Consider the following 27,724-nt stretch of genomic DNA (forward strand, 5'->3'; position numbering starts at 1 on the left):
TCTGTCAGGTAATATTTATGCTCATTCTGCTCAAGATTGAGTATATGGGTGGAATCTGTAGTCTTTAATATATAATGAGATGGGCAGAGTTATAAACTAAGGCAAAATGCATAACAGCAGAAACTTTAACACCTGTATATTTTTATCTGTTAGTATGGTATAATCATTAAAGTAGTTCAGATCCAATGCAGTCTTGGTACTAGTGATTCACTATAATTTTTAGCTTTGAACTAAATACCTTTCAATGTATCTATAAGGACTTATTTTGGATAGCCATAAATGCATTTCCAAATTATACAATGGCACTTATCATGTTCTTCAGTTTTCAAATCTACATATTTTTCAAATAATTTAGAGAAAAAATGTAATTCTCATTCAATAGAAAATATTATATTACTGCTTTAAAAAAAATTAGGAAGTACAATTTTAGTGAGAAATAAATCAGTTAGTTTTTACCGAAGTGAAATAAATTTTTCCCCAAAAAACTTTGGTAGTCACAGGTTGGGTCCAGGTTAAACTACATATTTCTGAATTAATTGTAAATTTTGACTTCAAGTGGTATTTTCCTTCTACTGTGTTTGGTTGATACTCATCAGGAAACTTATTGAGAAAACTATCCTCAGAGTAGAAACAAACCACTTTCTGAACCAGAAAGAAAGAAAGAAAGAAAGAAAGAAATTGAATTGATTCTCAAAATAAGTCTGTTAATATTTTTTTAATATATATATTTTATTGATTTTTTTACAGAGAGGAGGAGAGAGGGATAGAGAGCTAGAAACATCGATGAGAGAGAATCACCGATCAGCTGCCTCTTGCACACCCCCTACTGGGGATGTGCCCGCAACCAATTACATGCCCTTGACTGGAATCTAACCTGGGACCTTCAGTCCACAGACTGACGCTCTATCCACTGAGCCAAACCGGTTTCAGCAAAGTCTGTTAATATTTTTGACAAGGACTATTCCATTAGGTCATTTTCTTTGAGCTGGAGAGCATTATAAGTGCAATAAGCCAGTCAGAGAAAGATAAGTATCACATGATCTCACTCATATGTGGAATCTAGTGAATAAAATAAACTGATGAATAAAATAGATCCAGAGACATAGAACATGCAACAGACTGAGGAATCTCAGAGGGAAGGTCGGGTAGGATGTGTGGATGGGAAGAGATCAACCAAAGTACTTGTATGCATAGATACATAACCCAGGGACACAGACAAAAGAGAGGAGAAGGCTTGGGGTGGAAGTGGGGGTGGGGGTGGGAGCAGACTAGAAGGGGTCAATGGGGGGAAAGGGGAGACATATACAATACTTTCAACAGTAAAGATTTAAAAAAATAAAGGCAAAGATCTTATTTTAATTATTTTTATATCCTTAGTATTTAAGACATTTCCTCATAGATAGTATACACTTGGTACAGGATTGTGAAACCAAAGCTGAACAGGAAATAAAATAGATTGATTGCTGTGAAAGCATCAGTTTACCTGATGGATGGGTGCCCACAGGAAAGACATCTGCATTTTATAGAGAAGTCTAAGACTACTGCTGTCAGTAGCCAAAAACCTGAGTTTATTCCTAAGTCCTGACAGAGTTACATCAATATGACTCAGTGCTGTAAGAGAGCATGCATGATGCAGTTATAAGAAGCAGTAACCAAACACCTACCTCTATGATGCCATTTAGGAGAAGCAATTTTTAGAAATGTATTTGATAATGTTAAATTATCATTTTGATAGAATGGCTAGTAGAACAAACACTAAACAAGACCACATTTTAAATTCAGAGTAAAGCACAGGTAGTAGAGAAAGCAGCAATAGTTATGAAATAACATTTAAAATCTTTTTCACTTCTGAGAAGAATTAACCTGAAATTCAGCAGATGACAGCAACTTTGCGAATATTTCAAAATGGCATCTATGGAAAAGTTGTCAAATATTTCATTTAATTATTTTAGCAATACCGACTTCATAACACTGTTCTTAATGGCTTATTTTTGTTGTTGCAAATATGTATCATAGTAAGCTTTAAAGAGAATTGTTCTGTAAGAGGCCATTATATTCAATAAACTTTTCACTATACATAGCTATTTTTATTCACAGCGGTCAAGTAACCAATTTATGCCATCAATTAACAACATAGTAGGAAGGTTTCCACTTGAAAATAGAAATTAATTTAGATTTATTTATAGCCTAATTATAATTAAACAATAAAAGCTAGTTATTTTAAAGACATATCATTTACAATGTTAAAAATAAGTATCATAAAACTACAGCTTGAAATGCTGTCAGAACATTTTTGAAGTGCACATTTTGTGACATTAACCCTGCTTTTAACTGATGGAATAAAATGAGGCATCTAGATATTATTGTTGGTTTTACTAGACCCGCCTAATTTTTTCCAGCCTCTCTGTTATCTTCTTCTTTTTTTCCAGATAGGTGAAACTTGTTCAGTGTGTCTTCCATGGTTGCCACGGCAACTAGTCTATCACACACAGCTAACCTTTTCATTCACTGGATTGATATTGTCTGTGGGAGCATATTCCAAATTTTGTTTTCCTAGAGGAATCATAGTACAGTCATTACCTGTCATTTCGGCATCTTTCTTTGAATTCTTTTTCTGTCCCTTTTGGAGTTGACTAGATTTGTAGGCTAAGGCTGGGATAGTGTTCACTAAAATTAACTGCAATGGTTTTTTATTTTCCTTGTACTGACACTGAATATACCGGGAAAAGGCTGACCTGTAGGTCTTGTTGAACAGGGTGTACACCAGGGGGTTCACTGCTGAGGAGAGGTAACCGATCCAAACGAACACGTTGAGCAGGGCTCCGATGACGTCCTCGTTGCAGGACTCTTTGCAGATGACGGCCATTATGTTCGTGATGAAGAAGGGGCACCACATGACCACAAACAGAAAGAAGACGATGCCCAGCACCTTGCAAGCTTTTTGCTCATTGCTGATAGACTGCATGGTCCTCCTGCCATAGGCACCTGGCTCCCTGTGGATTGACCGCTGGAAGAGCTTTTCTGAAGACAGGGAACTCTGAGGAAGAAAGCTGAAAGAAGCTAAGTTGGTCCGTGTGCCAAGGTCACCCCCACACAAAGTAGCTTCTTTCTGGAGTGACTTGATAGTGAGAAAGTAGGTGATCACCATGATGGTTAAGGGGATGAAAAATGACACGAAAGAGCCGATCAGGACAAAGTTATCGTCCGCGAGTAAGCAACTCCCTTCCTTAAAGACCTTGGAATCATCCTGTAGCCCAAAGACTGGGATTGGCATTGATATACCTGGAATTAGACAGAAAATGAAAAGTGATTATTAAGGAATTGAGTACCCGAAGGCAAGAGCGAGGATACATAATGGTGGCCGTGCAAAAGATTTTATATCAACATTATTTAAAAGCTTAATATATACTTTTAGGGACAATTTAAAATTCCCTTGGAATTATTTCCCTTCAACTTAAAATTCTCTTGAAATTACTTTATATCAACATTGCTTAAAAGCTTACATATACTTTCAAAGAAAATTTAAATTACCCTTGAACTTAATTATAGATATTAATTTTTATATTGTAACTGTATATTATCTATACTAATAAAAGGGTAATATGCTAATTAGACTGGGTCAACCGGACATCTTCTGGACCTCTGACTTCCTTCTGAACAAAGCCACGTTGGTGGAGGTTGAGGAAGAGGCAGTTAGGGACAGTCATACCAGCAGGGGAGCAAGCAGTTAGGGGCAATCAGGCCAGCAGGCAGAGGTGGTTATGGGTGATCAGGCAGGCAGACAGGTGAGCGGTCCCAGATTGTGAGAGGGATGTCCCCCAGGGATCGGGCCTAAACCCACGGTCTGATATCACCCAAGAGGTCTGAGATTGGAGAAGGTGCAGGCAGGGCTGAGGGACTCCCCCCCACGCACAAATTTTGTGCATCAGGCCTCTAGTATATTATAATATGTAATCATAACGTTTAATTTTAATATATAGTTATATATTAATTATAATCTATACTAATATATAGTATATTTTGATCAGACATAATTAACATAATATATAGTTTCTTATACTTATACTAGAGGCCAGATGCATGAAAATTCATGCAAGAATAGCCCTTTCTTTCCCTGGCTGCTGGCACTGGCTTCCCTCTGGCACCTGAGACCCAGGCTGCTTCCCTCCTCCAGCCACCTGCAGGCACCCAGGACCTGAGCTGGCTTCCCTATGTCCCTGGCTTTGTCCAGAAGGATGCCCAGTCTAATTAGCATATTACTTTTATTATTATAGATGTTATGTTGCCCTATATAATCCTTTACCTATAAAGAACAATAAGACTAGCTTTAATAGTTCATGCCATATTTTTCTGATTATATTATACTTATTAGTTGAAGAAAACACACAGAGAAAAAACCCCCACAAAAATAAAATGACCAATAACACCACCACCCAGAGATAATCACCATTAATAATATAATGTTGTTTATTTCATTTTATCTATTTACTAGAGGCCCAGTGCACTAAATTCATGCATGGGTGTGTTCCCTAGGCCCGGCTGGTGATCAGGGCTGATCAGGGCCTTCTGGTTGCTGGCCAGGGCCTTCCTGCTGGCTCTTGGCTGCCGGATGGGGCCTGTCAGATGGGGGGAGGGACCAAGGGAGGCTGGCCAGCCATGGGAGGTTGGCTGTGGGAGTGCACTAACCAGCCAAGGCAGCTCCAGCATTGAGTGTCTGCCCCCTGGCGGTCAGTGTGTGTCATAGCAGCCAGTTGTTCCGGTCATTTTGGTGTTCTGGTCTCTTAGGCATATATACATCTCCTGATATTATCACACTACCAGTCCCACTCCTAAATAGAAATTTAATATTTTCTTAATATAATTAAATATAGAATCAGTTTTCAAATTTCTAATTTTCCTGTAAGGTTATTATATATCTTTAGTAATAGAATATTCATAAGGGTGTATTACAAAGTAATAAGCAGCCACAGACTTTCTTTTGTTGACAAATACAAGAGTTAGGTATAGGATGAGACAATACATGGGGTCAGTTGCTCTGTCACTCAAATGTGGGGAACCTCTATCTGGCACAGGAGTAGGCAGAGTAGGGAGCAGAGTAGATAAAAGCAACACTTTTCCTCTCATCATGCTAATTTCTCCCCCATTACATAGGACTTTATTAAAGGGAGATTCAGCTTGCCACCACCACCTTGTGCAGTTTTTGGGAAGTGGGAGAGTCTTTCTCTAGTGCCCTGCGAAAGGCCAAGGCAATCCTATGACTGCCACAAGGAAGAAACAAGGTGATAAGGAAGACAAGGAGACATGAATCAAATTCTCTGTATAACTTGGTTTAAGGTCGCTTCATTTGTGAAAAGGTAGATATCATAGGGGCACTCTGAGAGAAAGTCAGAACCAAGTTTCTTTCTAGTACTGGGCCAGGTTTTCAGCTCCCTCAGAAGTGTATAATAGGGAGTGTCACAGCTTCTGATCCAAACTCTTTAGAGTTTATTAAGTGGTCACAATCCAGCCAAGAACACAGCCTCATTCCAGAGTTGGGGGCTACTACTCGCTTGACTCTTGTGATAATGTATTCATTATCATCTGGTAAAAATTTTGTTGAGGATCTATAATCTAATTTGTACATACATAGAACAGAGGTCAGTTCCATTCAATTGTCCTACTGCATATCACCTCATAATTGCCATTCTTGCCAGGAGAGAACATTAGCTTGAGTTAAAGTAATACTTAACATAATTCTTTCTCAGTAACATTTTCTAGTATCTTCATAGACTTAATGGACAATATTTTTCACTTGTCTATGCAAAGCCACTCCAGTACTCTTGGAAGGTGGAGATAAATGACATCAGAACTGCTCTTAAGGAAACTAATGTGGTTAATGACCCTTCACTTCCTTCATTCCTCTCTGTCCCTGGCCTATTTTTGGGAACATTCTTTGGGTCAAGAAGAGATGGAAGAATGATGGCTCCAAGAGGAACATCTTCTGAAACTCTTTTTAAAAAAAATGTATTTTTATTGATTTCAGAGAGGAATGGAGAGGGACAGAGAGATAGAAACATCAATGATGAGAGAGAATCATTGATAGTCTGCCTCCCTCACATCCCTTATTGGGGATTCAGCCCGCAACCTGGGTATGTGCCCTTGACTGGAATCGAACCTGGGACCCTTCAGTCTGTAGGCTGATGTTTTATTCACTGAGCCACACCCTGCTCAGGGATCCTCTGAAACTCTTTCTCTCTCTCTCTTTTTTTTTTTTAAAATGTATTTTATTGATTTTTTACAGAGAGGAAGGGAGAAGGATAGAGAGCTAGAAACATCGATGAGAGAGAAACATCGACCAGCTGCCTCCTGCACGCCCCCTACCGGGCATGTGCCTGCAACCAATGTACATGCCCTTGACCAGAATCGAACCTGGGGCCTTCCAGTCCACAGACTGATGCTCTATCCACTGAGCCAAACCGGTTTTGGCTCCTCTGAAACTCTTGATACACACCAGTTTTATTTAGCCTTCACAAAAATCTTACTTTATTTTATTCGGTTATAGTTTACAATCAATATTATTTTGTATTAGTTTTAGGTGTACAGCGCAGTGGTTAGGCAATCATATATTTTACAAAATGTACCCATTGTTAAGTCTAGTACTTACCTAACACCATACATAGTTATTAGAATACGAGAGGCCCAATGCGTGAAATCCATGCAAGAACAGGCCTTCCTTCCCCGACTGTCAGCACCAGCTTCCCTCTGGCACCTGGGCTTCTCTCACAGCCCTGGCTTCGTCCAGAAGGTTGTTCAGAAGGATCTCCAGAAGGATGTCTGGTCTAATTAGCATATTAAGCTTTTATTATTATAGATTATTGCTCTTTCTGGTTTGGCTCAGTGGACTGAAGGGTCCTGGGTTTGATTCCAGTCAAGGGCACATGCTTGGGTTGCTGGTTTGATTCCAGTATGGGGCATACAGGAGGCAGCCAATCCATGATTCCCTCTCATCATTGATGTTTCTATCTCTCTCTCCCTCTCCCTTCTTCTGTGCAATCAATAAAAATATATTTAAAAGAAAGAATACTATTGACTGTATTTCCTATGCTATACTTTATATCCCTATGGCTATTTTGTAACTACCCACTTCACTTCTTAATCCCTCATCTTTTATATCCAGCCCCTTGATCCCTCCTTGCTTCTGGCAACCATCAGTCTGTTCTCTGTAGCTATGAGTCCGTTTCAGTTTAGTTTGTTCATTTACTTTGTTCTTTAGATCTCATGCATAAGTGAAATCATATGGTATATATCTTTCTCTGACTTATTTCTTATAGCATAATACTATTTAGGTCCATCCATGTTGTTGCTAATGGTAAGATTTCATTCTGTTTTATGGTTGCATAATATTCCTTTGTACATATGTACAAGAACTTTTTTTTTATCCACTTGTCTATTGATGGGCGCTTGGGTTGCTTCCATATCTTGGCTATTGTGAATAATAAAGCAATTAACATAAGGGTGGCCTTCAGGAAACTCTTGATCATAAAAGTTAAGACATGATTACTAAGAAGAATGTTTGTTTTCCAAGTGTTTGAACTTATAACTGTTAAAGGTGTTTCCTGTACTTTTCTACAACGTCTTTGTTTCAGAGTGCAGTTATTCATTGATTAAAATAGACCTGGATTTGAGTCTTGGCCCTGGTTCTTTGCTCCTGGGCCAGTGACTTCACCCCTGTAGGCCTCAGTGCCTCATCTATCACATTAGGATGGCACCCACATGTCTCCACTGATTGTGGTGAGGTTAAATGAATTAAATATACAGAAACCTAGAACAGTGATTAGTTCAGTTATTCTCCCAATGAAAATAGCATTCTCCACAGAATTTTTCAGATTGAATACATTAACTTCATTTTTTCTAATTTTGTTTTATTTCACTTTGTTTGTATATGCTATATTTTAATATATAATATATCTTAAACCAAAAGAAGCTAAAAAGCATTTTGGTTATTGGCCACATAATTAATAATGATGTAATTATCAACTTCTGCCAGGGTGACAAAGAGACTCAATTAATTTAATTTTGTATAGCTTGAACTGTTGATTGCTTTTCAAATGTGATAAATTATAGTCATTACTATTAGTTATGATACACATAAACAAAATATCAACTGTAAAAAAAAGTTGTATTATTTTGTCATTAAACTCTTGGGTGTATACCTTTAGAGCTCTTTGCCATCTTTGCTTGTGACCTGGTGATTTATATAAGTGAAAATTCTCAATTAAACAGAATATGGGATTATCTAAAACACCAAATTATTCAATAATTTGAAATTCAAATGTGTTCTTGTTTGGGGAGAATGAACACACACACACACACACACACACACACTCACTCACACAAACACCCTTTCAGAATGGCTCACCTTCTGTGGGCAAAAAGGGGAAGTGTGAGGGAGCCATCTCACTGTAGTAGAGATTCCTCCCTCTGCTGCCTGGGATGAAGAACCATTTTAAAGTGAATGTGGCAAGAAGCCTGTCTAAAAGGGGGACCTTGATTTGGAGGGGGAGAATCAACTGATTAGGTCTTTCAATGGCACATTCCTCTTTATTTATAACAAAAATATCCTAAATATTTCTCATACACCATTCTTTTTCAGAGCCTCCCTCATAATAGCAGTCAGCAAAGGTTTGTGAAAAGAATAAGTAGATAGTTAAAGCAATACTCTATAAGGGAGAAATTTTCCACCAAAGAATCAAAACACTTGGGTAAGCTTTCTGGGTAAAATAAGCAGTTTAAAAACACCAAGAGATGACTGCACTGGCTTATATCCAAGATTGTGGACATAGCCATTTTCAGTGCATTGATTTTCTGGATGCTTTATTTGATAATAGGTGCTTTGGGAAACCTGACATTTCTCACTTGGAATTTCTGCATATAAAGCATTTTCCTTTATGAACAAACAGAAAGTAGCTTGAACTATGTGACTCTGCATTTTATTTAATACATTTTTTCTGATGAGTGGAAAACAGCAATCAAAATTCAATATCTGTAGAGAGCTCTCCATACACATTTTAATTTCTTTTGATTGCAACTCAGACAATGAAATGAATGGAAAACATGACACTTAGAAACACATAGGCTTTCACTGGTGACTTTATTTCAGGGTAGCCCTGCTTACTCTTTGTACAGAAATTAGTTTGCACCTCTGGTAAAATCTTGCCACAGTCTGGGTAAATGGCCTTAATTCTGAAGCACTGGCTGTGAAAGATGAGCTTTATTCCTTTTAGTTTTTTTTTTTTAATTAGCAATTAGTTTACTGATAGTTGATTAGTAACCTCCTTGATCCAATGACATAGTGAATGAGCAACTATATATTGAAGCCTTATTCCATGGTGGATACTGTTTGTGGTATTTTGGCCAACATAATCCTTGTATAAAACTAATTTTTCTAGTTCTGGTTTGTTTTAGAAAAATGTATTTTTAAATCTATTATTGTTGAAAGTATTACCTACCTGTATGTCCCTTTCTCCCTCACCCCCCCCATTGACCTCATTAGCCCTTCCCTGCCCTCTGCCTCAGGCCTTCACCACCCCATTATCTGTGTCCAAGGGTTATACATATATGCATACAGGTTCTTTGGTTTTCTCTTCCATCCCATGTACCCATACCTGCCTTCCCTATGAGATTTGATAGTCTGGTTCATGCTTCTATGTCACTGGATCTATTTTGTTCATCAGTTTATTTTGCTCTTTAGATTCTACATATGAGTGAGATAATGTAATGCTTGTTTTTCTCTGACTGGCTTATTTCACCTAGCATAATATTCTCCAGGTCCCTCTATGCTGTCTCAAAGAGTAAGAGAACATTCTTTTTTTACAGCTGCAGAATACTCCATGGTGTATATGTACCACAGGTTTTTTACCAACTCATCTAATGATGGGTACTCAGGCTGTTTCCAGATCTTAGCTATTGTAAATTACACTGCTATGAACATAGGGGCGCATACATTCTTTCTAATTGGTGTTTCGGGTTTCTTAGGATATATTTCTAGAAGTAGGATCAGTGGGTTAAATGGCAGTGGGTTAAATATTTGAAACTCCATATTGTTTTCCATAATGGCTGCACCAATCTGCATTCTCACCAGCAGTGTACTAGGATTGCCTTTTCTCCACATCCTCACCAGCACTTGTCATTTGTTGATTTGTTGATGGTAGACATTTTGACAAATGTGAGGTAATACCTCAGTGTCTGCTTAATTTGCATCTTGCTATAATTAGTGATAGCATTTTCATATGTCTCTTGGCCTTCTGTGTGTCCACTTTGCAGAAGTGTCTATTTAGGTTCTTTGCCCATTTTTTTAATTGGATTGTTTGTCTTCCTTTCTTAAGTTGTATGAGTTCCTTATATATTTGGATATTAACCCTTTATCAGATATATCATTGCCAAACATGTCCTCCAGTATAGTGGGCTCCCTTTTCATTTTGTTAATGGTTTCTTTTGTTGTGCAGAAGCATTATTTTTATGTAGTTCCCTTTGTTTATTTTTTCCCTAGTTTCCTTTGTCCTAGGAGATGTACCCACAAATACATTGCTATGATGAGATTTTTGTCTGAGATTTTTCTCCCTATTGTTTCTACTAGAATTTTTATGGTTTCATGCCTTACGTTTAAATAATTTTATCCATTTTGAGTTTATTCTTTAAAAATATTTTTTTTATTATTTTAAAATATGTTTTTTTTTATTGATTTCAGAGAGAGAGAGATAAAAACATCATAATGAGAGAGAATCACATATTACTGGAAGTATTAGCCATTGTGATTAGACAAGAAGAAGAAATAAAAGGCATCTAAATTGGAAAAGAAGAAGTAAAACTGTCCTTATTCTCAGATGACATGACATTGTACATAAAAAGCCCTAAAGACTCCATCAAGAAACTAATAGACTTAATAAATGAATTCAGCAATGTAGCAGGATACAAAATTAATGCCAAGAAATATATGGCATTACTATACACCAATAGTGAACTTACAGAGAGACTGAAAAAAATCCCATTTACCATCACACCAAAAAAAAATTAAGATGCCTAGGAATAAACTTAACTAAGGAGGTAAAAGACCTAAATGTGGAAAACTACAGGGCACTGAAAAAAGAGATAGAGGAAGACGTAAACAGATGGAAGAACACACCATGTTCATATTGATAGAATCAATATCATTAAAATGTCCATACTTCCCAGAGCAATTTATAGATTCAATGTTTTTCCCATTACAATACCAATGGCATGTTTCACAGACCTAGAATGAACTCTCCAAAATTTCACCTGAAATGAAAAAAGACCCCGAATAGCCACAGCAATCCTGAGAAAGAAGAACAAAGTAGGTAGGATCTCAATATCACATTTCAAGCTGTATTACAAAGACATTGTACTAAAACCAGCCTGGTACTGGCACAAGAACAGACATATAGACCAATGGAATAGAATTGAGAACCTGCATATCAACCCAAACCACTATGCTCTATTAATATTTGACAAAGGAGGCATGAACATACAATGGAGTCAAGAGAGTTTCTTCAACAAATGGTGTTGTGAAAATTGGACAGATACATGCAAAAAAAAAAAAAAAAAAAGAAACTAGACCACCAACTTACACCATAAACAAAAATAAACTCAAAATGGATAAAGGACTTAAACATAAGACTGGAAATCATAACAATACTAGAGGCATCTACAGGCAGCAAAATCTCAGACATATGCCAAACCAATTTCTTCACTGATACCACTCCTAGGGTAATGGAAACTAAAGAGAAAATAAACAAATGGGACTTCATAAATATAAGAAGCATTTGCACAGCAAAAGAAACCATCAACAAAAAAAATATGCATGGGAGAACACATTTGCAAATGTTACCTCTGATAAGGGTTTAATCTCCAACATTTACAGGGAACTCATACAATTTAATAAAAGAAAGATAAACAATCCAATAAAAATATGGGCAATAGACCTAAATAGATACTTTTCAAAAGAAGACAGAAGGAAGACCAAGAGACATATTGAAACATGCTCAAAGTCACTAATTATCCAAGAGATGCAAATCAAAATGACAATGCGGTACCATCTCACACCTATCAGAATGACAATCATCAACAAATCAACAAATGACAATTGCTGGCAAGGTTGCCGAGAAAAAGGAACCCTCGTGCATTGCTGGTGGGAATGCAAACTGGTGCAGCCACTGTGGAGAACAATATGGAGTTTCCTCAAAAAACTAAAAATGGAACTCCCATTTGACCCAATAATCCCACTTCTGGGAATATATCCCAAGAACTAGAAACACCAATCAGAAAGGACATATGCGCCCCTTTGTTCATAGCAGCACAATTCACCATAGCTAAGATTTGGAAACAGACTAAATGCCCATTAGCAGATGAGTGGATTAGAACACTATGGTTCATCTACACAATGAATTGTACACTGCTATTAAAAGGGAGGAATTCTTACCATTTGCAGCAGCATGGATGGAACTGGAGAACATTATGCTAAGTGAAATAAGCCAGGCAATGAAAGAAAAATACCACATGATCTCACTCATTTATGGAAAATAAAGAACATTATAACCTGATGAACAAAATGATCTATACAAAGGCAGTAAAGCATCTAACAGACTGTCAAATTACAGCAGGAAGGCTGGGGAGTGCTGGGGAGGTGGAGAAAGAGATCAACCGAAGGACTTGTATGCAGGTATATAAACATAGCCAATGCACACAAGATACTGAGTGCAGGGTGGGATGAGGGCATGTGACAGGGGTTAGGGGAGGCTGAGGGAAGGTCAATGGAGGTGGGGGGAGGAGATATATGTATACTTTAAATAATAAAATAAAATTTTAAAAATAGGATTTTAGCCTCTATATTCATCAGGGATATTGGCCTGTGGCCAGTCGGCCTCGAGTTTGACAGGATCAGGCTAACATCCCACAGCAAAGCAGAGAATTGATGGAGAGGGCAAGAAACTTGTCCTCTATTCCTCCCCCAATTTGTACATGAGTTACTTGAAACAACAACAACAAATAGGCTAAATGTCCAAAAATGTTTTAAACCTCGTGTTCCATCCAAGGCAATATATGTTACTTGGAAGAAATGCTCATCTCCCTTAAGGATAAGCAGTTGTTCACTGCTCAAGCTGGTGGCTTAATTGCCCCTGTCATTGATTTCTAGAAAGGCAGTCTCCTGCTCTTCTGACCTAATTCCTTTTCCTTTCTGTTTCCCTGTCCAGAAGTTGTGCTTGCTGTGTGATAATCTTGCACTGAAGGATAAAGAGACTGAATTCTGACTTGTTAGTGTTATTGCAACATCTGAAAGGCCATCCACGTCCTCATTCCAGGGCAGATTGACTTCCATTGACCACCTCTTCCTCTGACAATATGTTACAAAACCCAAATATGATATGAATGACATAATGGAATTTGAAAAGTTATCAGAACGTTGTTTTGACATTGGAGTCACAAGTAATAGCATCTTTTCAAATTATTTCATTTGACTTGTCATCCACTATCCCTTCCTCTTTAAATAATTGAATTACATTATTCAGAAACAGTGGAAACCTGTTCTTTTCTAAACTGCATATTTAGCAACATGCTCATGAGCAAAGATTTTTACAAAAAAAAAACCACACAAAAAACACGTCTGTGCCACTTTATTAAACCTCATTTTTAAAGTATTACCCCATTTCCTCCATTTGTTTTAAAGGGAACAGATTTTTGGGAATAATTCTTTCTGAGGCTTCTTTCTGGTTCTGGTGCTCCGGGCTTTGGACCCAACTTGGGGTTTAGACCCCATGCTTCTCAGTGGGTTCTTCTGAAGCTGATATATATATACTTCCAGAACCTCAGCTGTGGCCCTTGGGAGTGGGAACACTCTGCTCACATCACCACCTTTCCTATGAATTTTAATGTAGCTTCTTTTGTAAATCCTTGGTTATAAGACCCCATGACAGCTTTCTTTCAAGACATACCATATATAGAGCCTTCTCTAAATTATTTCTTTTCTTAAAAAAATTCTTATTATTATTCTATAGTCTTTCATCAACCTTAAAAATAATTTCTGCTATCCTATTTCACACTTCTAATATCTTTTTTTTTTTTCCTGGAAAAGTCATTTCCCCCATTAGAAGATAATCTCATTAATGGTGGAAGTATATATCAGCTTCAAAAGAACCCACTGAGAAGCATGGGGTCTGAACCCCAAGTCGGGTTCAAAGCCCAGAGCACCAGAACCAGAAAGAAGCCTTTACACATATATCTTATTGTAAGCCACTCCAGCACCTAATGTACCTTTTCTTATTCTAGAGGTTTAGTAAATGCTTGTGGAATTGGTGAGTAAACAACTAAGAAAGAGAGAAAAGATAGAGTTATAAGAAGTGAAAATTACATTTAATTTTATAGGCACAGTTTGAATTAACTGAAATTATTTTATAGTATTTCCTTTCATTTTTGCTGTGGAAACACAGTAAATTAGGTTACCAATTAGTCAGAGAGGACAGAAAGAGGGAAAACATATATTTATGTAATACTTAATTCTTCTAAGAGAATTGCATATAAAGTTAACCATCCCATGAGCTGACCACCTTAACAATTAAAATCATAAGGGAAAAGATCTCTGTAAAGGGCAGTGTCTGAGTGGGAATCAGGGGCCTGGGTTTATTCCTGTATGTTCTGACTCATAACCTGGATTTAGGCCTGTTATTTGCTCAAAGCTCTTTTTCAAGTTAATTAAACAAGTGTCTGCAGGAAAAGTGCCAAATATAGCATCACAAGACATAGGTTTGTGTCCTGAGATTGTCAATCACTAGCTGGATGACCTTATGCTGCTTCATTTTAAAGCATCTCTCTGTAAGGTGGAGATAATAAAAACGGACCTTCCTTAACTTACATATAGGGCTTTGGTGAGAAAATAGTGAGGCAATGTGCCTGACTTATTTTGAAAATGTTTAAGATTAAAATGATTATAATGTACTAAGATCTATGCCAGACTCTGTGGGTACTGCAAAAGACCTTTGAGAACTTTCATGAAGTCTAAAATTTTGTGTGGAAAAAATAATACACACACGATCTAGTAAGATAGCAGTGTAGGACAAAATGAAATAATGAGGCAAAATAGGCTGCCATGGATAAATACTCCTTCCTCCATGATGTTAGAATGCGATGCACATTGTGAGTTAGTATCTCCAGCGAAAGGTTGAACAGGAGATGAGGTTGCTGAACTGGGCCATGTGGGTGAATAGAATCTGGACAGAGTCAGGACCAATGATGAGGAGGTGAGTATATGATCATTGTACATCCAGAGACCATTGTGCAACTGGCCTTGCTGGGACTGAGTTCCGCTGTATCTGGCATGCAACTGTGAATTTAGGAATAAGCCCACAAGCTGCTTATCAGAGACATCAAGCAGGTCCTCTCTATGAGACAACAATCAGTTTTAGTAGTTCATTCACAAATCAAATATTAATTGAATATACACTGAACTAGATATTTTAGGAATTTGAGAGGAAGGAAGAAGTACTTGAGTCTATAATCACAACTTTATTTATTTTTACATTTTTAAAACACATTTTTATTTATTTCAGAGAGGAAGGGAGAGGGAGAGAGATAGAAACATCAATTAAGAGAGATCATTGACCAGCTAGCTGCCTCCTGCATGCCTCCTACTGGGGATCAAGCCTGCAATACAGGCTCGTGCCGTGATGGGGTATTGACCTCCTGTTTCATAGGTCAACACTCAAACACTGAGCCACACCAGCCAGGCTATAATCACTATTTTATAATCCAAGACTTTTTGCTGTTATTCATAAACTTATCAATCCAAAATAAGACTAAGAGGAAAAAAGTACAGAGATGTAAGCAGAAAAACTAAGTTTAGTACTGGCATAAAAAAAAATTAAGAACAATACAATCAATGTAAATCTGTATTTACCCTGGCTATACTTTTTTAAAAACAGCTATAATGCAGGATAGCATATCACAAATGTTTTGGTCTCAAAACTCATTCACACATTTAAAAATTATTGAGAATTCTGAAGAGTTTTGATTTTTTGAGTTATATCTATAAATATTTGTTGTATTAAAAATAAAAACTGAGAACAAAACATAATTCATAAATTTTGAATTATTTTAAATTTAAAAATAAAATTAATAATCCTATTATATAATGTAAATACATTTCTATGAAAATAATTATATTTTCTATAGTACATCAAATAATGGCACTGATTTACAGCTTTGAAATCTCTTTTATGTTTGCCTTAGTAGAAGACAGCTGGATTCTCAGATATGCTTCTGCTTCAGCCTGTTGTTATATCAGACACTGCGTATACTTTAAAAAAATTCCACTGTACCCTCATAAAAAGATAAAATGGAAAAGGCAAACATCTAATTTTTTCCCATGCTTTATTGAGAAAAAACTAATATTTAATGATGTGTAAGTTGTACAATGTGATGATTGATATACATATATAATACATAACCAAGTATCTATAGAGGCCTGGTGCACAAAATTTGTGAACTGGGGGGGGCGGGGGGGGGAGAGGATGTCCTTCAACCCAGCCTGCAGCCTCTCCAATCTGGGACCCTTTAGGGATGTCTGCCCGCTCGTCTAGGCCCGATCCCATAATTCAGGACTGCTGGCTCCCAACTGATTGCCCCTAACTGCTTCTGCCTGCCAGCCCGATCACCCTAATCACTCCCCTGCCAGCCTGATGATGTGTAACTGCTCCCGGGGAGGCCCAATTGCCCCTAACTGCCCTCCCCTACTGGCCTGATCTCCCCCAACTTCCATCCTCTGCAGGCCCGGTTACCCCTAATGGTCCTCCCTGCTGGCCTGATTGCCCACAACTGCCTTCCCTTGAAGGCCTAGTCCCCCCCAACTGCCCTCCCCTGTTGGACAGGTCCCTCCCAACTGCTCTCTCCTCCTGGCCTGATCGCCCATAACTGTCCTCCCCTGTAGTCCTGTCTCCCCCCCCTACCCCCCCACTGCCCTCCCTTGCTGGCCTGGTTTCCCTCAACTGCTCTCCTCTGCTGGCCTGATCACCTCTAAATGCCCATAACTTCCTTCTCCTGCTGGTCATCTTGTGACAGCCATCTTGTGTCCAGATGAGGGCAGTCATCTTTCACCACTTGGGGGCAGCCATCTTGTGTCTTGGAGTGACGGTCAATTTGCATATTACCTTTTATTATATAGGATAATAAAAGCATAATATACTAATTAGATTGGATGTCCTTCCAGATGAAACCATGATGATGGGGCCTGAGGCACAGGGCCCCCCCACCTCTGCAGTGGCGGGGGCCAAGCCCCATGCAGTTAGGGGTGACCAGGCCAGCAGGGAGGGCAGTTAGGGGCAGTCTAGTTTACTATAATAAGGTTAGTTAACACATGCTTCACTTCACATCATTACCATTTTGTTGTTCTTATGGTGAGAATAATAAAGCTCTGAATTCAGCCATTTTCAAGTATATAATAGTCAACATAATGTACCTTAGATCCCTGGAATTTGTTTATCTTATAAATAAACATTTGTGCCCTCTGACAAACATCTCCCCATTTCCCCTATCCTTTATCCCATGGCAATAACCATTTTACTCTGTTCAAATATAATGATTTTAAATTTCACATATAAGTGAGTTCATACAATATTTGTCTTTGTCTGTCTTATTTCACTTAGAATAAAGCTCTATGGTTCATCCATTTGTCATAAATGGCAAAATATACTTCTTTTTTATGGGTAAATAACATTACATTTCTTATATATATCATATCTTCTTTATCCATCCATCAATGGACACTTAAGTTGTTTAGTGTCTTGGCTATTGGGAATAATACTGCAATGAACATGGGGGTGCAAATATCTCTTTGAGAGAGCAGTTTGATTTCCTTTAGATATATTTATTAAAAAAATAGTATGGACTTCTTGAAAGTATCCCAGAAATCCTGGAACTTTGAAAACCACTGATATAGAAGAAAAAGCCATCAATCTGGAATCAGAAAAAAAAAGTTTTGATTCCCTTTGACCTTTAAACGAGCCACTTAATCTCTTTGAATTTTTTTTCTATCAAGTGAACACTATTATTATTTTAAATATATTTTATTGATTTTTTTACAAAGAGGAAAGAAGAGGGATAGAGAGTTAGAAACATCGATGAGAGAGAATCATCAACCAGCTGCCTCTTGCACTCCCCCTACTAGGGATGTGCCCACAACCAAGATACATGCCCTTGACCAGAATTGAACCTGGGAACATTCAGTCCGCAGGTCAATCCTCTATCCACTGAGTCAAACCAGTTCCGGCCAGAGCTGTTTTTTAATGAGGCCAGAGTTTTATTGGAAAAGATGGGAAACATGATGGAGATGATGTTGGTTTGGTTCGCACACAACAGAATCAATGTCCTTAACACCATTGCACTGTGGATTGAAAACATTGGGAAGGGAAAATGTCACCGTGATAAAACTAAACAAAAAGAGAGAAAGGAAAAGAAGGCCAGGTCTTCAAACAGTTCCCAGCAGGCCTCTGGACACACAGTGATGAGAAGAGCCCGGGGTGTGAGGTCCGTTGAGAAACCCTGGGCAAGTCTTGGTTCCCCCTTGCTACCCAACCGACCTATTAAGAGAAGCAGGGAAGCTTCGAGGGGGTCACCATCCTGTGCAGAGAGGCACACATCTCTGTAGGGAATGCATTTTGTGCAGCCAGTATGGAAAGCAGTAAGGAGTTACCTCAAAAATTAAAAATGGAACTTCTTTATGGCAGAACAATTCCACTTCTGGGAATGTATCCCAAAGAATCAGCGACCTTGATTGGAAAGAATATATGCACTGCTATGTTCCTTGCAGTGTTATGTACAATACCAAGATCTGGAAGCATCCCATGTGCCCATCAGTAGGTGAGTGGATAAAAATGCTTTGGTGCATTGAGACCATGGAATAGTGCTTGGCTTTGAAAAGGAAGGTAATTTTACTATTTGTGACAGCATGGATGAACCTGGAGAGCCTTATGGTAAGTGAAATAACGTGGATGGACCTTGAAATGTTTAGTGCAAAATCCAGTGAAAAGAAGACAACTACTGTGTGATTCCACTCACATGAGTTCCTTAGCGCCATCGGAGTCAGAGATGGAAGGTAAGATGAAGGTACCAGTGGTGGTGGTGGTGGTGGTGGGGGTAGGAGGGAGTAAGAGGGTGAGATGCAGAGTTGTTGTTTACTGGGGCCAGAGTTTATGTTGGAGAAGATGGGAAACATGATGGAGATGATGGTGGTGTGGTTTGCACAACAGTATGAATGTCCTTAACACCACTGCACTCTGAATTGAAAAACAGTGAGAATGGAAAATGTCACCGTGATAAAATGATCCAAAAAAGAGAAAGGAGATGAAGGCCAGGTCTTCAAACAGAACCATGGTGGGAGGTGCTAAGGCCACCTGAATTCCAGCTCCCAGGAGGACTCTGGACACACAGTGATGAGAAGAGCCTGAGGTGCGAGGTCTGTTGAAGAACCATTGTCAAGCCTTGGTTCCCCTGACTATCCCACAAGCCTGTTAAGGAAAGCAGGGAAACTCTATGGGGGTCACCATCGTATGCAGAGAGGCACACATCTCTGTGGGAAATGCATTCTGTGTAGCCAGTATGGAAAGCAGTAAGGAGTTACCTTAAAAATTAAAAATGGAACTTCCTTATGCTTCAGCAATCCCACTTCTGGGAATGTATCCCAAGGAATCAGAGACATTGATTGGAAAGAATATATGCACTGCTATGCTCATTGCAGTGTTATTTACAACACCAAGATCTGGAACCAGCCCATGTGCCCATCAGTAGACGATTGAATAAAAATGCTTTGGTACATTGACATTATGGAATACTACTTGGTTCTGAAAAGGAAGGGAATCTTTCTATTTGTGACAGGGTGGATGGACCTGGAGATCCTTATGGTAAGTGTAATAAGCCAGTACACCTTACTGTTGTGCCAGTACACCTTATTGTTGCCGGCCCTCTCTTGTTTGCCTATGCCTCCCACTTTGAGTCCAGAAACACTTTATTATTTCTGCGTGGTCGGTTCCTGTGGTTAGGCTGCTCAAACTGCCTTTTCTGTCCCGCCTATCGTCCACCCGCCTTTGTTTTCCACTGGACCCCTGCCCTGAATGCTTAAGTCAAACTAACTTTTCTCACTACGATGCCCACCACAGTAACCCTACCATATCTGGGGGTAACACTTCAATGATTGTGTGGCATACATTTGGGATAATCAATTTTTTTATTGTTTACCTGTTCCAGTTTCTTCAAATTAAGTTATTTGGAAAAAGTAAACAGCTGAAATTTGAGTGTATTTTTTTGCAGATTAAAGACTGATAAGAGAAGAATATTGGACTGATTTAATATTGTCTTTTGATCTGCTTCACACTGGAGAATGGAGGTGATGCCAGATTGTGAAAAATAATAAAGCCAATTATTTGTCTGTTCCTCAGTGTGACCTAGTGCCATGATTGTGTGACTAGCAAGTCTGAAATCTGTAGGGCAAATCTGAAATCTGATGCTGCAGTCTTAAGGAAAAACATTTTCTTCTATTGGAAATCTCAGTTTTTGCTCTTAAGACTTGGGTCAGCAGCTTGAAAGGTGCCAGGGACAGAATTGTCTGGCTTCAGGAGGAGAGCTGGAAGGGCAGTGTTTCCTTGAGAAAAGTGCTGACAGAGGCATTGCTCCTTTGCCCAGCCCTCCTCACACAGAGCCAGGAGGTGGGTGCCATCCCATGTTTTTATTTTTAATTTTATTTTAAAATATTTTTGTTGATTTCAGAGAGGAAGAGACCAGGGGAGGGAGGGGGATAGAAACATCAATGATGAGAGACAATCATTAATTGGCTGCCTCCTGCATGCCACACCCTGGGGACCAAGCCCAAAAGCTGGACACATGCCCTGACTAGGAATTGAACCATGACCTGCTAGTTCATAGGTGAACACTCAACCACTGAGGCTCACTGTTTAGACACCATGTTTTTATTTTTAATAAATAACATAAAATTAACCATTCTCACCATTTTTAAAGATTTTCACTTTGATTTTTTCCATTGATCCTGAGAGAGAATGGAAGGGAGGGATCTCACATTGATTGGTTGCCTCCCACCTTCCACTCCCAACTGGCAGTGGGATCAGACTTGCAACCCAATGTTATAATAATGTAACCCCTCTAATTATTTTGTGAAATGTTTGCTGTATGGAAATCCCCAATACAGTGTAACTTCCAAAATTATTGAACACCCCAATATCTTGATGTAAAAGCTCTGCATCCTCCAAATGTAAATGCCCTGCTCCCAGTATAAGGCACACTGTCTGGCCCACACTGATAAGGACACAACTGGTTTATGGCGGTCTATATAAGCTCGGGACCAGCTTCAGTTGAGTTTTCCTGCCCGATAAGAGGAAGACTCCATGTCGCTCAGAGAGACAAGCCCCTGACCGCTCTGCTGTGTGAGCCTGAACCACCTGCGGCCGCCTGTCTCCATCTTCATCACCCGTCTTTCGGTGTGCATCCCTGGGTTGCCTCTGCTGGAGCCTAGGACCCACGAGGAATAGGTAAATAACCCTTATGTGATTGCATATTAATTCTGTCTGTGTGTCATGTGTTCAGGTTCAGCTCAGCTTTCTAAACATTGAAGTACCAGGGGATAGGCCATTATTGCTGACCCCTGGTCACTTGCATTTGTCCCACTAAGTCTAGACAAATAATCAATTAATTGAGGCTTAATTGGGACACCAGATCCATGCCCTTGACTAGGAATTGAACCCCCAATCCTTTGATGGTCTGATTGATACTCTAACCATTGAGCTAAACCAGCCAAGGTACATTTTATAACCATTTTAAGTGTATGGTTTAGTGGCATTAGGTGCATTCACAACATTGCACAGCCAGCGCCACTGTCCAGAAGTCTTTTCCTTTTCCCTGTCTGAAACTACCCATTAAACAACTCCCTGCCCCCTGCTCCAGCCCCTGGCACCATTCTACTTTCTGTCTGTATAACTATTGCTACTCTGGGTATTTCATATAAGTGGAATCATACAAATTTATCCATTTATATCTGGGTTCTTTCACTAGGCATAGCATCCTCAAAGTTCATCCATCCAGTAGTATATAACAGGACTTCCTTTCTAAAGGCTAACAATATTCCGTTATATGTATAGACCACAATTTGTTTCCCCATCCATTGTTGAGGGACACTTGGGTTGCTTTGAATGCACATTCTTACCCCCAAGGCTGGCTTCAGGAGGACATAAGATAATGCCTCCCTCAGACGTTTTAATGCTGCCCAGAAGGGAATGTGATGGGGTGGTTACTGGAAGTTGGAATCACGGCGGGACCCCAGAGCCACTCTCCTCAGCCTGAGAAGGTATCCACACCCTCAATATGCAGTTGGGCTGTTGTGGAAACAGCTGGCTTCAGACTGGGTGCAGGAGTTTAAAAAAACAAGGGTGATTTGCAGAATTAAACTTTGCAATGGATCCAATATTTAAGCAAGGTTATGTGTTAAGTGCTGTTACATGTCAGATGACTATTGAGTATTTGACTAAAGTCCTGAATTACAAAGGAAGCACAAATGCAAAGGTTACAGACTAAAGGAATGTAATATCTAGCAGGTTTATCTAGTAGTGCTATTTTCCTTCATTATATCCACAATACACTTGCTACAAGAGGTCGCGATGGATTTATAAATATTTGGGGCCCAATAACCATTCCATTGGCATGCCCTTCACCATGATGTGCTTGCCTTTAGCAATGAGAGGACCACACTTACAGCAGGTATGTATGAGAGGATGAGATAGGTGACACGGGCAGGCATCCTGAAGATGTTGTTGGCACGCACTAAGGGTCTGAACCCATGTCCACCCACTATCCGGTAAGAGTAGAAATTACCACTGTGTGGAAAGCTATGTTCACTTCCTCAAACATGTGCATATCCCAGAAGGGACTAATATGGACACATTATTGGGCACCTGGGTGTTTTCTCTCTCTTTCTTTCTCTCTCTCTCTCTCTCTCTCTCTCTCTCTCTCTCTCTCTCTCTCTCTCTCTCTCTCTCTCTCTCTCTCTCTCTCTCTCTCTCTCTCTCTCTCCGTCTGTCTCTCTCTTTCCCTCTCTTTCTCTTTCACCTTATTAGGAATTTATACACTGAGTGGCCAGATTATTATGATCTCTGAATGCATAGTAATCTGGCCACTCTGTAGACTAACCACATAATTGGGATTTTAAAATAATGTTTTTCCATGTATAAAAACTGCTTCGTGGGTAGTTGGAAAGAAGCAGAGGACTTACTAGTCAGAGGCTGGGTGCCATTATCTCTTGGTCCCTTGATATATCAAGATTTGCAAGCTTTCCCTTATACATAAGCATACTGAGTGGCCAGATTATTATGCGTTCAGAGATCATACTAATCTGGCCACTCAGTGTATATAACAAGGGTGCTTATGTTGCTTAGAGTTGTGCTGGAATCTGAAATAATTTTTTCTTTTGAAATTGCTTTTCCAACAATTAGTCAATGTGCTTTGACTAATTTTATTGTATACAAGCAGTTTGAGCTCATATACCTTGTTTTGAAATCTTTTCCCCTCAGATATCTTATTTCAAACTATTATATCTGTGCTGTCCTTCAAATCATAGATTCAAAACTTAAAAATAACTAGTGTTTTTTGCTATTTGCTATGCCCTGGGAACAATACCAGTGGGCAAGGAGGAGGTTATTTCCATCAAAAGCTAGGAAACCGGAGGTGGGCTGTAGTATTAGAAAACGGATTCCCCCTGTGGGGCCTCATCTGGGGGCTCCTACGTGGTATTGGACAGGACTGAAATAAAGCAAACTCTAGTGGAACTGGAAACTTCTACTTTCAAAGCTGAACTATCTTTTATTTTTGTTATTTAAAAACTTCACAAATTATCTCTTTATCAGTTTTATTGAGATAAATTGACATTGCACAGTATAAATTTAAAGTGTACAATGTGTTGATTTCATGCATTCATATATTGCAAAATGATTATCACCATAGCACTAGCTAACACTTCCATGACACAACCATTTTCCATTTGTGTTGAGAATATTTGAAATCTACTGTCTTAGCAACTCTCAAACACTGGTATATAATCACCATGCTGCACATCATATCCCCAGAACTTGTTATTCTTGTAACTAGAAATTTGTACCCTTTGGCCCGTATATTCCATTTCCCCACCCTCCGCCCCTGTAACTACCACTCTACTCTTTTTTTCTCTATGTAAAGCTGAATGATTTCTCTATGAATTATACATTCCCTTTTGCTTGGCACTATTTTTATATACATTTATATTTATATTATTCTATTATAACATTAATAACAATATTATTACATATTATTATTTATATTATATATTTGAATATATTTAAATACTGATATATAAAAACAATAACATGCAAATTAATCATCACTCAACTATACCCAAAAGCCATGCACACAAGCCAATCAGGAGCAAATATGCAAATAAACCCAACCAAGATGGCTGTGCCACAGAGAACAGGAGGGAGGCTTGGGTTTCCCCAGCAATACAGGAAGCCAAGCTTTCCACCTGCCCTTTCTGGCCTAGGCCTCCACTCAAGGCTACAAAGTTTCAATGATAGAAACACATGAATCCACACAGAAACGGCAGCAGCCACAGAGCTGGAAAGAGCAGGAGACTAGGATTGACCCCGGCAATGGAGGAAGCCAAGCTTTCTGCACACCCTGGCCAGCCCAGGCCTCTGCTTAAGACTACAAAGTTTCAATTATAGAAGTTACATAAATCCCAACAGACCACGGCAGCAGCCACAGAGTGATCAGAAGGCCTGGCTCTACTCCAGGATACAGTTTCAATTGTAGAGGAAAGCAAATCCCAGATACCAGGGCCTCTACTTGGTTGCCCAGGGGGCATGTCCAGCCTGCAAATGGCCACAGGCTCCTCGCTGAGGCTGCTCCATGCCCAAGGAAACCTCCACCCTGATCCAGGACACCCTTCAGGGCAAACCAGCTGGCCCCACCCATGAACCAGGCCTCTATCCTATGTAATAAAAGAGTAAAATGCAGATCGACCATCAGTGCAACACACATGATGGTTGCCCCTATGTGGTCAAAGATCCTGCCCTATGTGGATACACGATGGCCACCACAAGATGGCCAGCAGGGGAGGGCATTTGGGAGGGACTAGGTCTGCAAGGGAGGGCAGTTGGAGGCGATAAGCATACAGGGAGGGCAGTTAGGGGTGACCAGGCTGGCAGATGAGGGAAGTTGGGGGTGGCTGCACCTGCAGGGAAGAGCAGCTGTGGGTGACCAGGCCTGCAGGGGAGAGCAGTTGAGGGGGACTAGGCGGGTGGGGATGGCAGTTAGGGGCAGTCAGGCTGGCAGAAGAGTGGTTAGGGGGTGATCAGGCTGGCAGGCAGAATTGGTTATGGGCAATCAGGAAGGCAGGCAGGTGAGTAGTTGGGAGCCAGCAGTCGTGGATTGTGAGAGGGATGTGGACTGCCTGTTTAGACCTGATCCCAGGGAGTTGGACATCCCTCAAAGGATCCCAGATTGGAGAGGGTGCAGGCTGAGCTGAAGGACACCCCCCTCCTATGCATGAATTTTGTGCCCCAGGCCTCTAGTATATACAATAGATAACATTCTATGAAATCAGAAAAGAGCCCTTCAGTACCAATCTCATTGAACACATGAGCTCCTTCTGTGGCCCTCCCTGGACCTGGGTCTTGGGGGCGGGCCTTCACAGGTTACCTTTCAGGTACTGAGCCCTGCTCATGGGTGCCGGCAGAATCTGCTCCTGTGGGACCATTCTGTTCCATGTCTCTGCCTAAGCCACTGCCAGCTGCCAGGTGCCTCCAGAGAACCTTGGTCTGTGATCCCTTTCTCTAGCCTCAAAGCCAGCAATGCGTGTTGAGTCCCTCCCATGGCATCCCTGACCCACCCTCCTGCCCATTTCCCACTTCAAGAACACCTGGTCACTGAGGGCCAGGACCTTAGGGTGGGGCCACAACTTCCGCACGTTCAGTACAGGGTCTGGGATTTGGTGCTCAATAAATGTCCAATCACTGATTTAAAAACAAAGAAACACCTGGTTAACTTCACCACCTGCCTGACCCAGGACAGTTGCCAGGTTACGTCTGTAACCTGTGTTACCATTGTGACCTGTCTTAGTTCTGTGACCTGTTGCCACATGATACCCCACCAGGCTGGGCTGGGGCCACTGCAGGGTGACTCCCCTGCAGGCTCAGGAAGAGCTCCCCAAGATCTTGTCATATTTAAACTCAGACTCAGCTGTTGAGACAGAGCTGGCCACATGGAGAAAGGGGAAACCACCACCAAAGGGGCAGCAAGTGCCCCCGGGGCAGGGAGAACCAGGCTGGCTGGGTGCAGGAGAGGACGGGTGAGTAAAGGGCCCTTGTGTGGGGAATGACATGATCAGGTTTATATTTTTTAAAGGTCATTCTGTGATTTTTGGCATTTAAAATTATATTTGAGGGGGTAGAATCCATACAGATGAAGAGGGTGAGATGTACTTCAGGTACAGAGAGTGGGAACATGGCCTAGAGGCAGGAGAGATGAACACTGGAGACCTGAGCACACACCTCTCAGAGGCCGGTGAGTGAGGGACAGGGCAGGGCAACAGAAGACCCTCCATTGAGGGTGCAGGGCAGGGGGACAGAGGACCCTCCATGGGGGGTATAAGGCAGGGGGATAGTGGACCCTCCATTGAGGGTACAGGACAGGGGGGAGGGACCCTCCATGGAGGGTATAAGGCAGGGGGATAGCGGACCCTCCATTGAGGGTACAGAACAGGGGGGAGGGACCTCCATGGAGGGGGCAGAGCAGGGAGGATAGGAGAGGAGGGAGGGATGACATGGGACACTGCCCCCACCAAGGAGGGTCCCCTTTCCCCTCAAGAAGGTTTCCCTGTTCCCCCAACCCTGCCCCTTCCCATGGTCCCCTGTACTTCCTGCCTTCCGATGGAGGGCCCATTATCTCCCTTGTTCTGACCACTCTATGGTTGGTTTCTTTTCTCCTCAGCCTTGCCCCCTCCATGGAGGGTCTTCTGTTTCCCTCTCAGGTCCCCTCACTGACAAGCATCTGAGGGGCATGTGCTCTGGTCTTTCCTGTCTTTATCTCTCCTGCCTCCAGGCCATGTGCTCACTCTCTCTACCTGAAGCACATTCTCACCCTTTTCAACTGTCTAAATCCCACCTGTGCTCTCAAGGCACATCTCAAATATCATTTCAAATGTCAAATCATAAAGTGATCTTCACAGGGGATGGGGGTGGGGGAAAGTATGAGATGGCAAAGGGGGGCAGATTGTGATGGAAGAAGACTTGCCTTGGGGTGGTGAACACACAATATAATCCTGCCTAATAAAGGAGTAATATGCAATTAACCACCACTCTGCAACACCCACCAGGCACCCCCATCAGCCAATGAGAGAGAGTATGCAAATTGACCCTAACCAAGATGGATGCGGACACAGAGAACAGGAGGGAGGCTTGGGTTTCCATGGCAATGGAGGAAGCCAAGCTTTCCACACACTGCCGGTGGGCCCAGGCCTCCACTCAAGGGTACAAAGTTTCAATTATAGAAGGTAAATAAATTCCAACAGAAATGGCAGCAGCCACGAAGCTGAAAGAGCAAGAGGCTAGGGTGATGGAGGAAGCCAAGCTTCTGCCGCCCTGGCTGGCTCAGG

The 27,724-nt window shown here is 40.6% G+C and overlaps 1 protein-coding gene across 2 annotated transcripts in view; it reads right to left on the reverse strand.

The window, feature by feature from the left end:
• Positions 1-708: 708 nt before the first annotated feature.
• HTR2A (5-hydroxytryptamine receptor 2A) overlaps positions 709-27,724 on the reverse strand; it is a 104,357-nt gene continuing 77,341 nt past the window's right edge. For both annotated transcript variants that reach the window (XM_084879425.1, XM_084879426.1), the window contains one exon: positions 709-3,282. In XM_084879425.1, coding sequence (XP_084735551.1) covers positions 2,483-3,282 — 800 coding nt within the window. In that variant the 3' untranslated portion in view covers positions 709-2,482. The remainder of the gene's footprint in view (positions 3,283-27,724) is intronic.

The sequence above is a fragment of the Pipistrellus hanaki genome (assembly GCF_964339955.1).
Source record: "Pipistrellus hanaki genome assembly, chromosome: 3".
Lineage (NCBI taxonomy): Eukaryota > Metazoa > Chordata > Mammalia > Chiroptera > Vespertilionidae > Pipistrellus > Pipistrellus hanaki.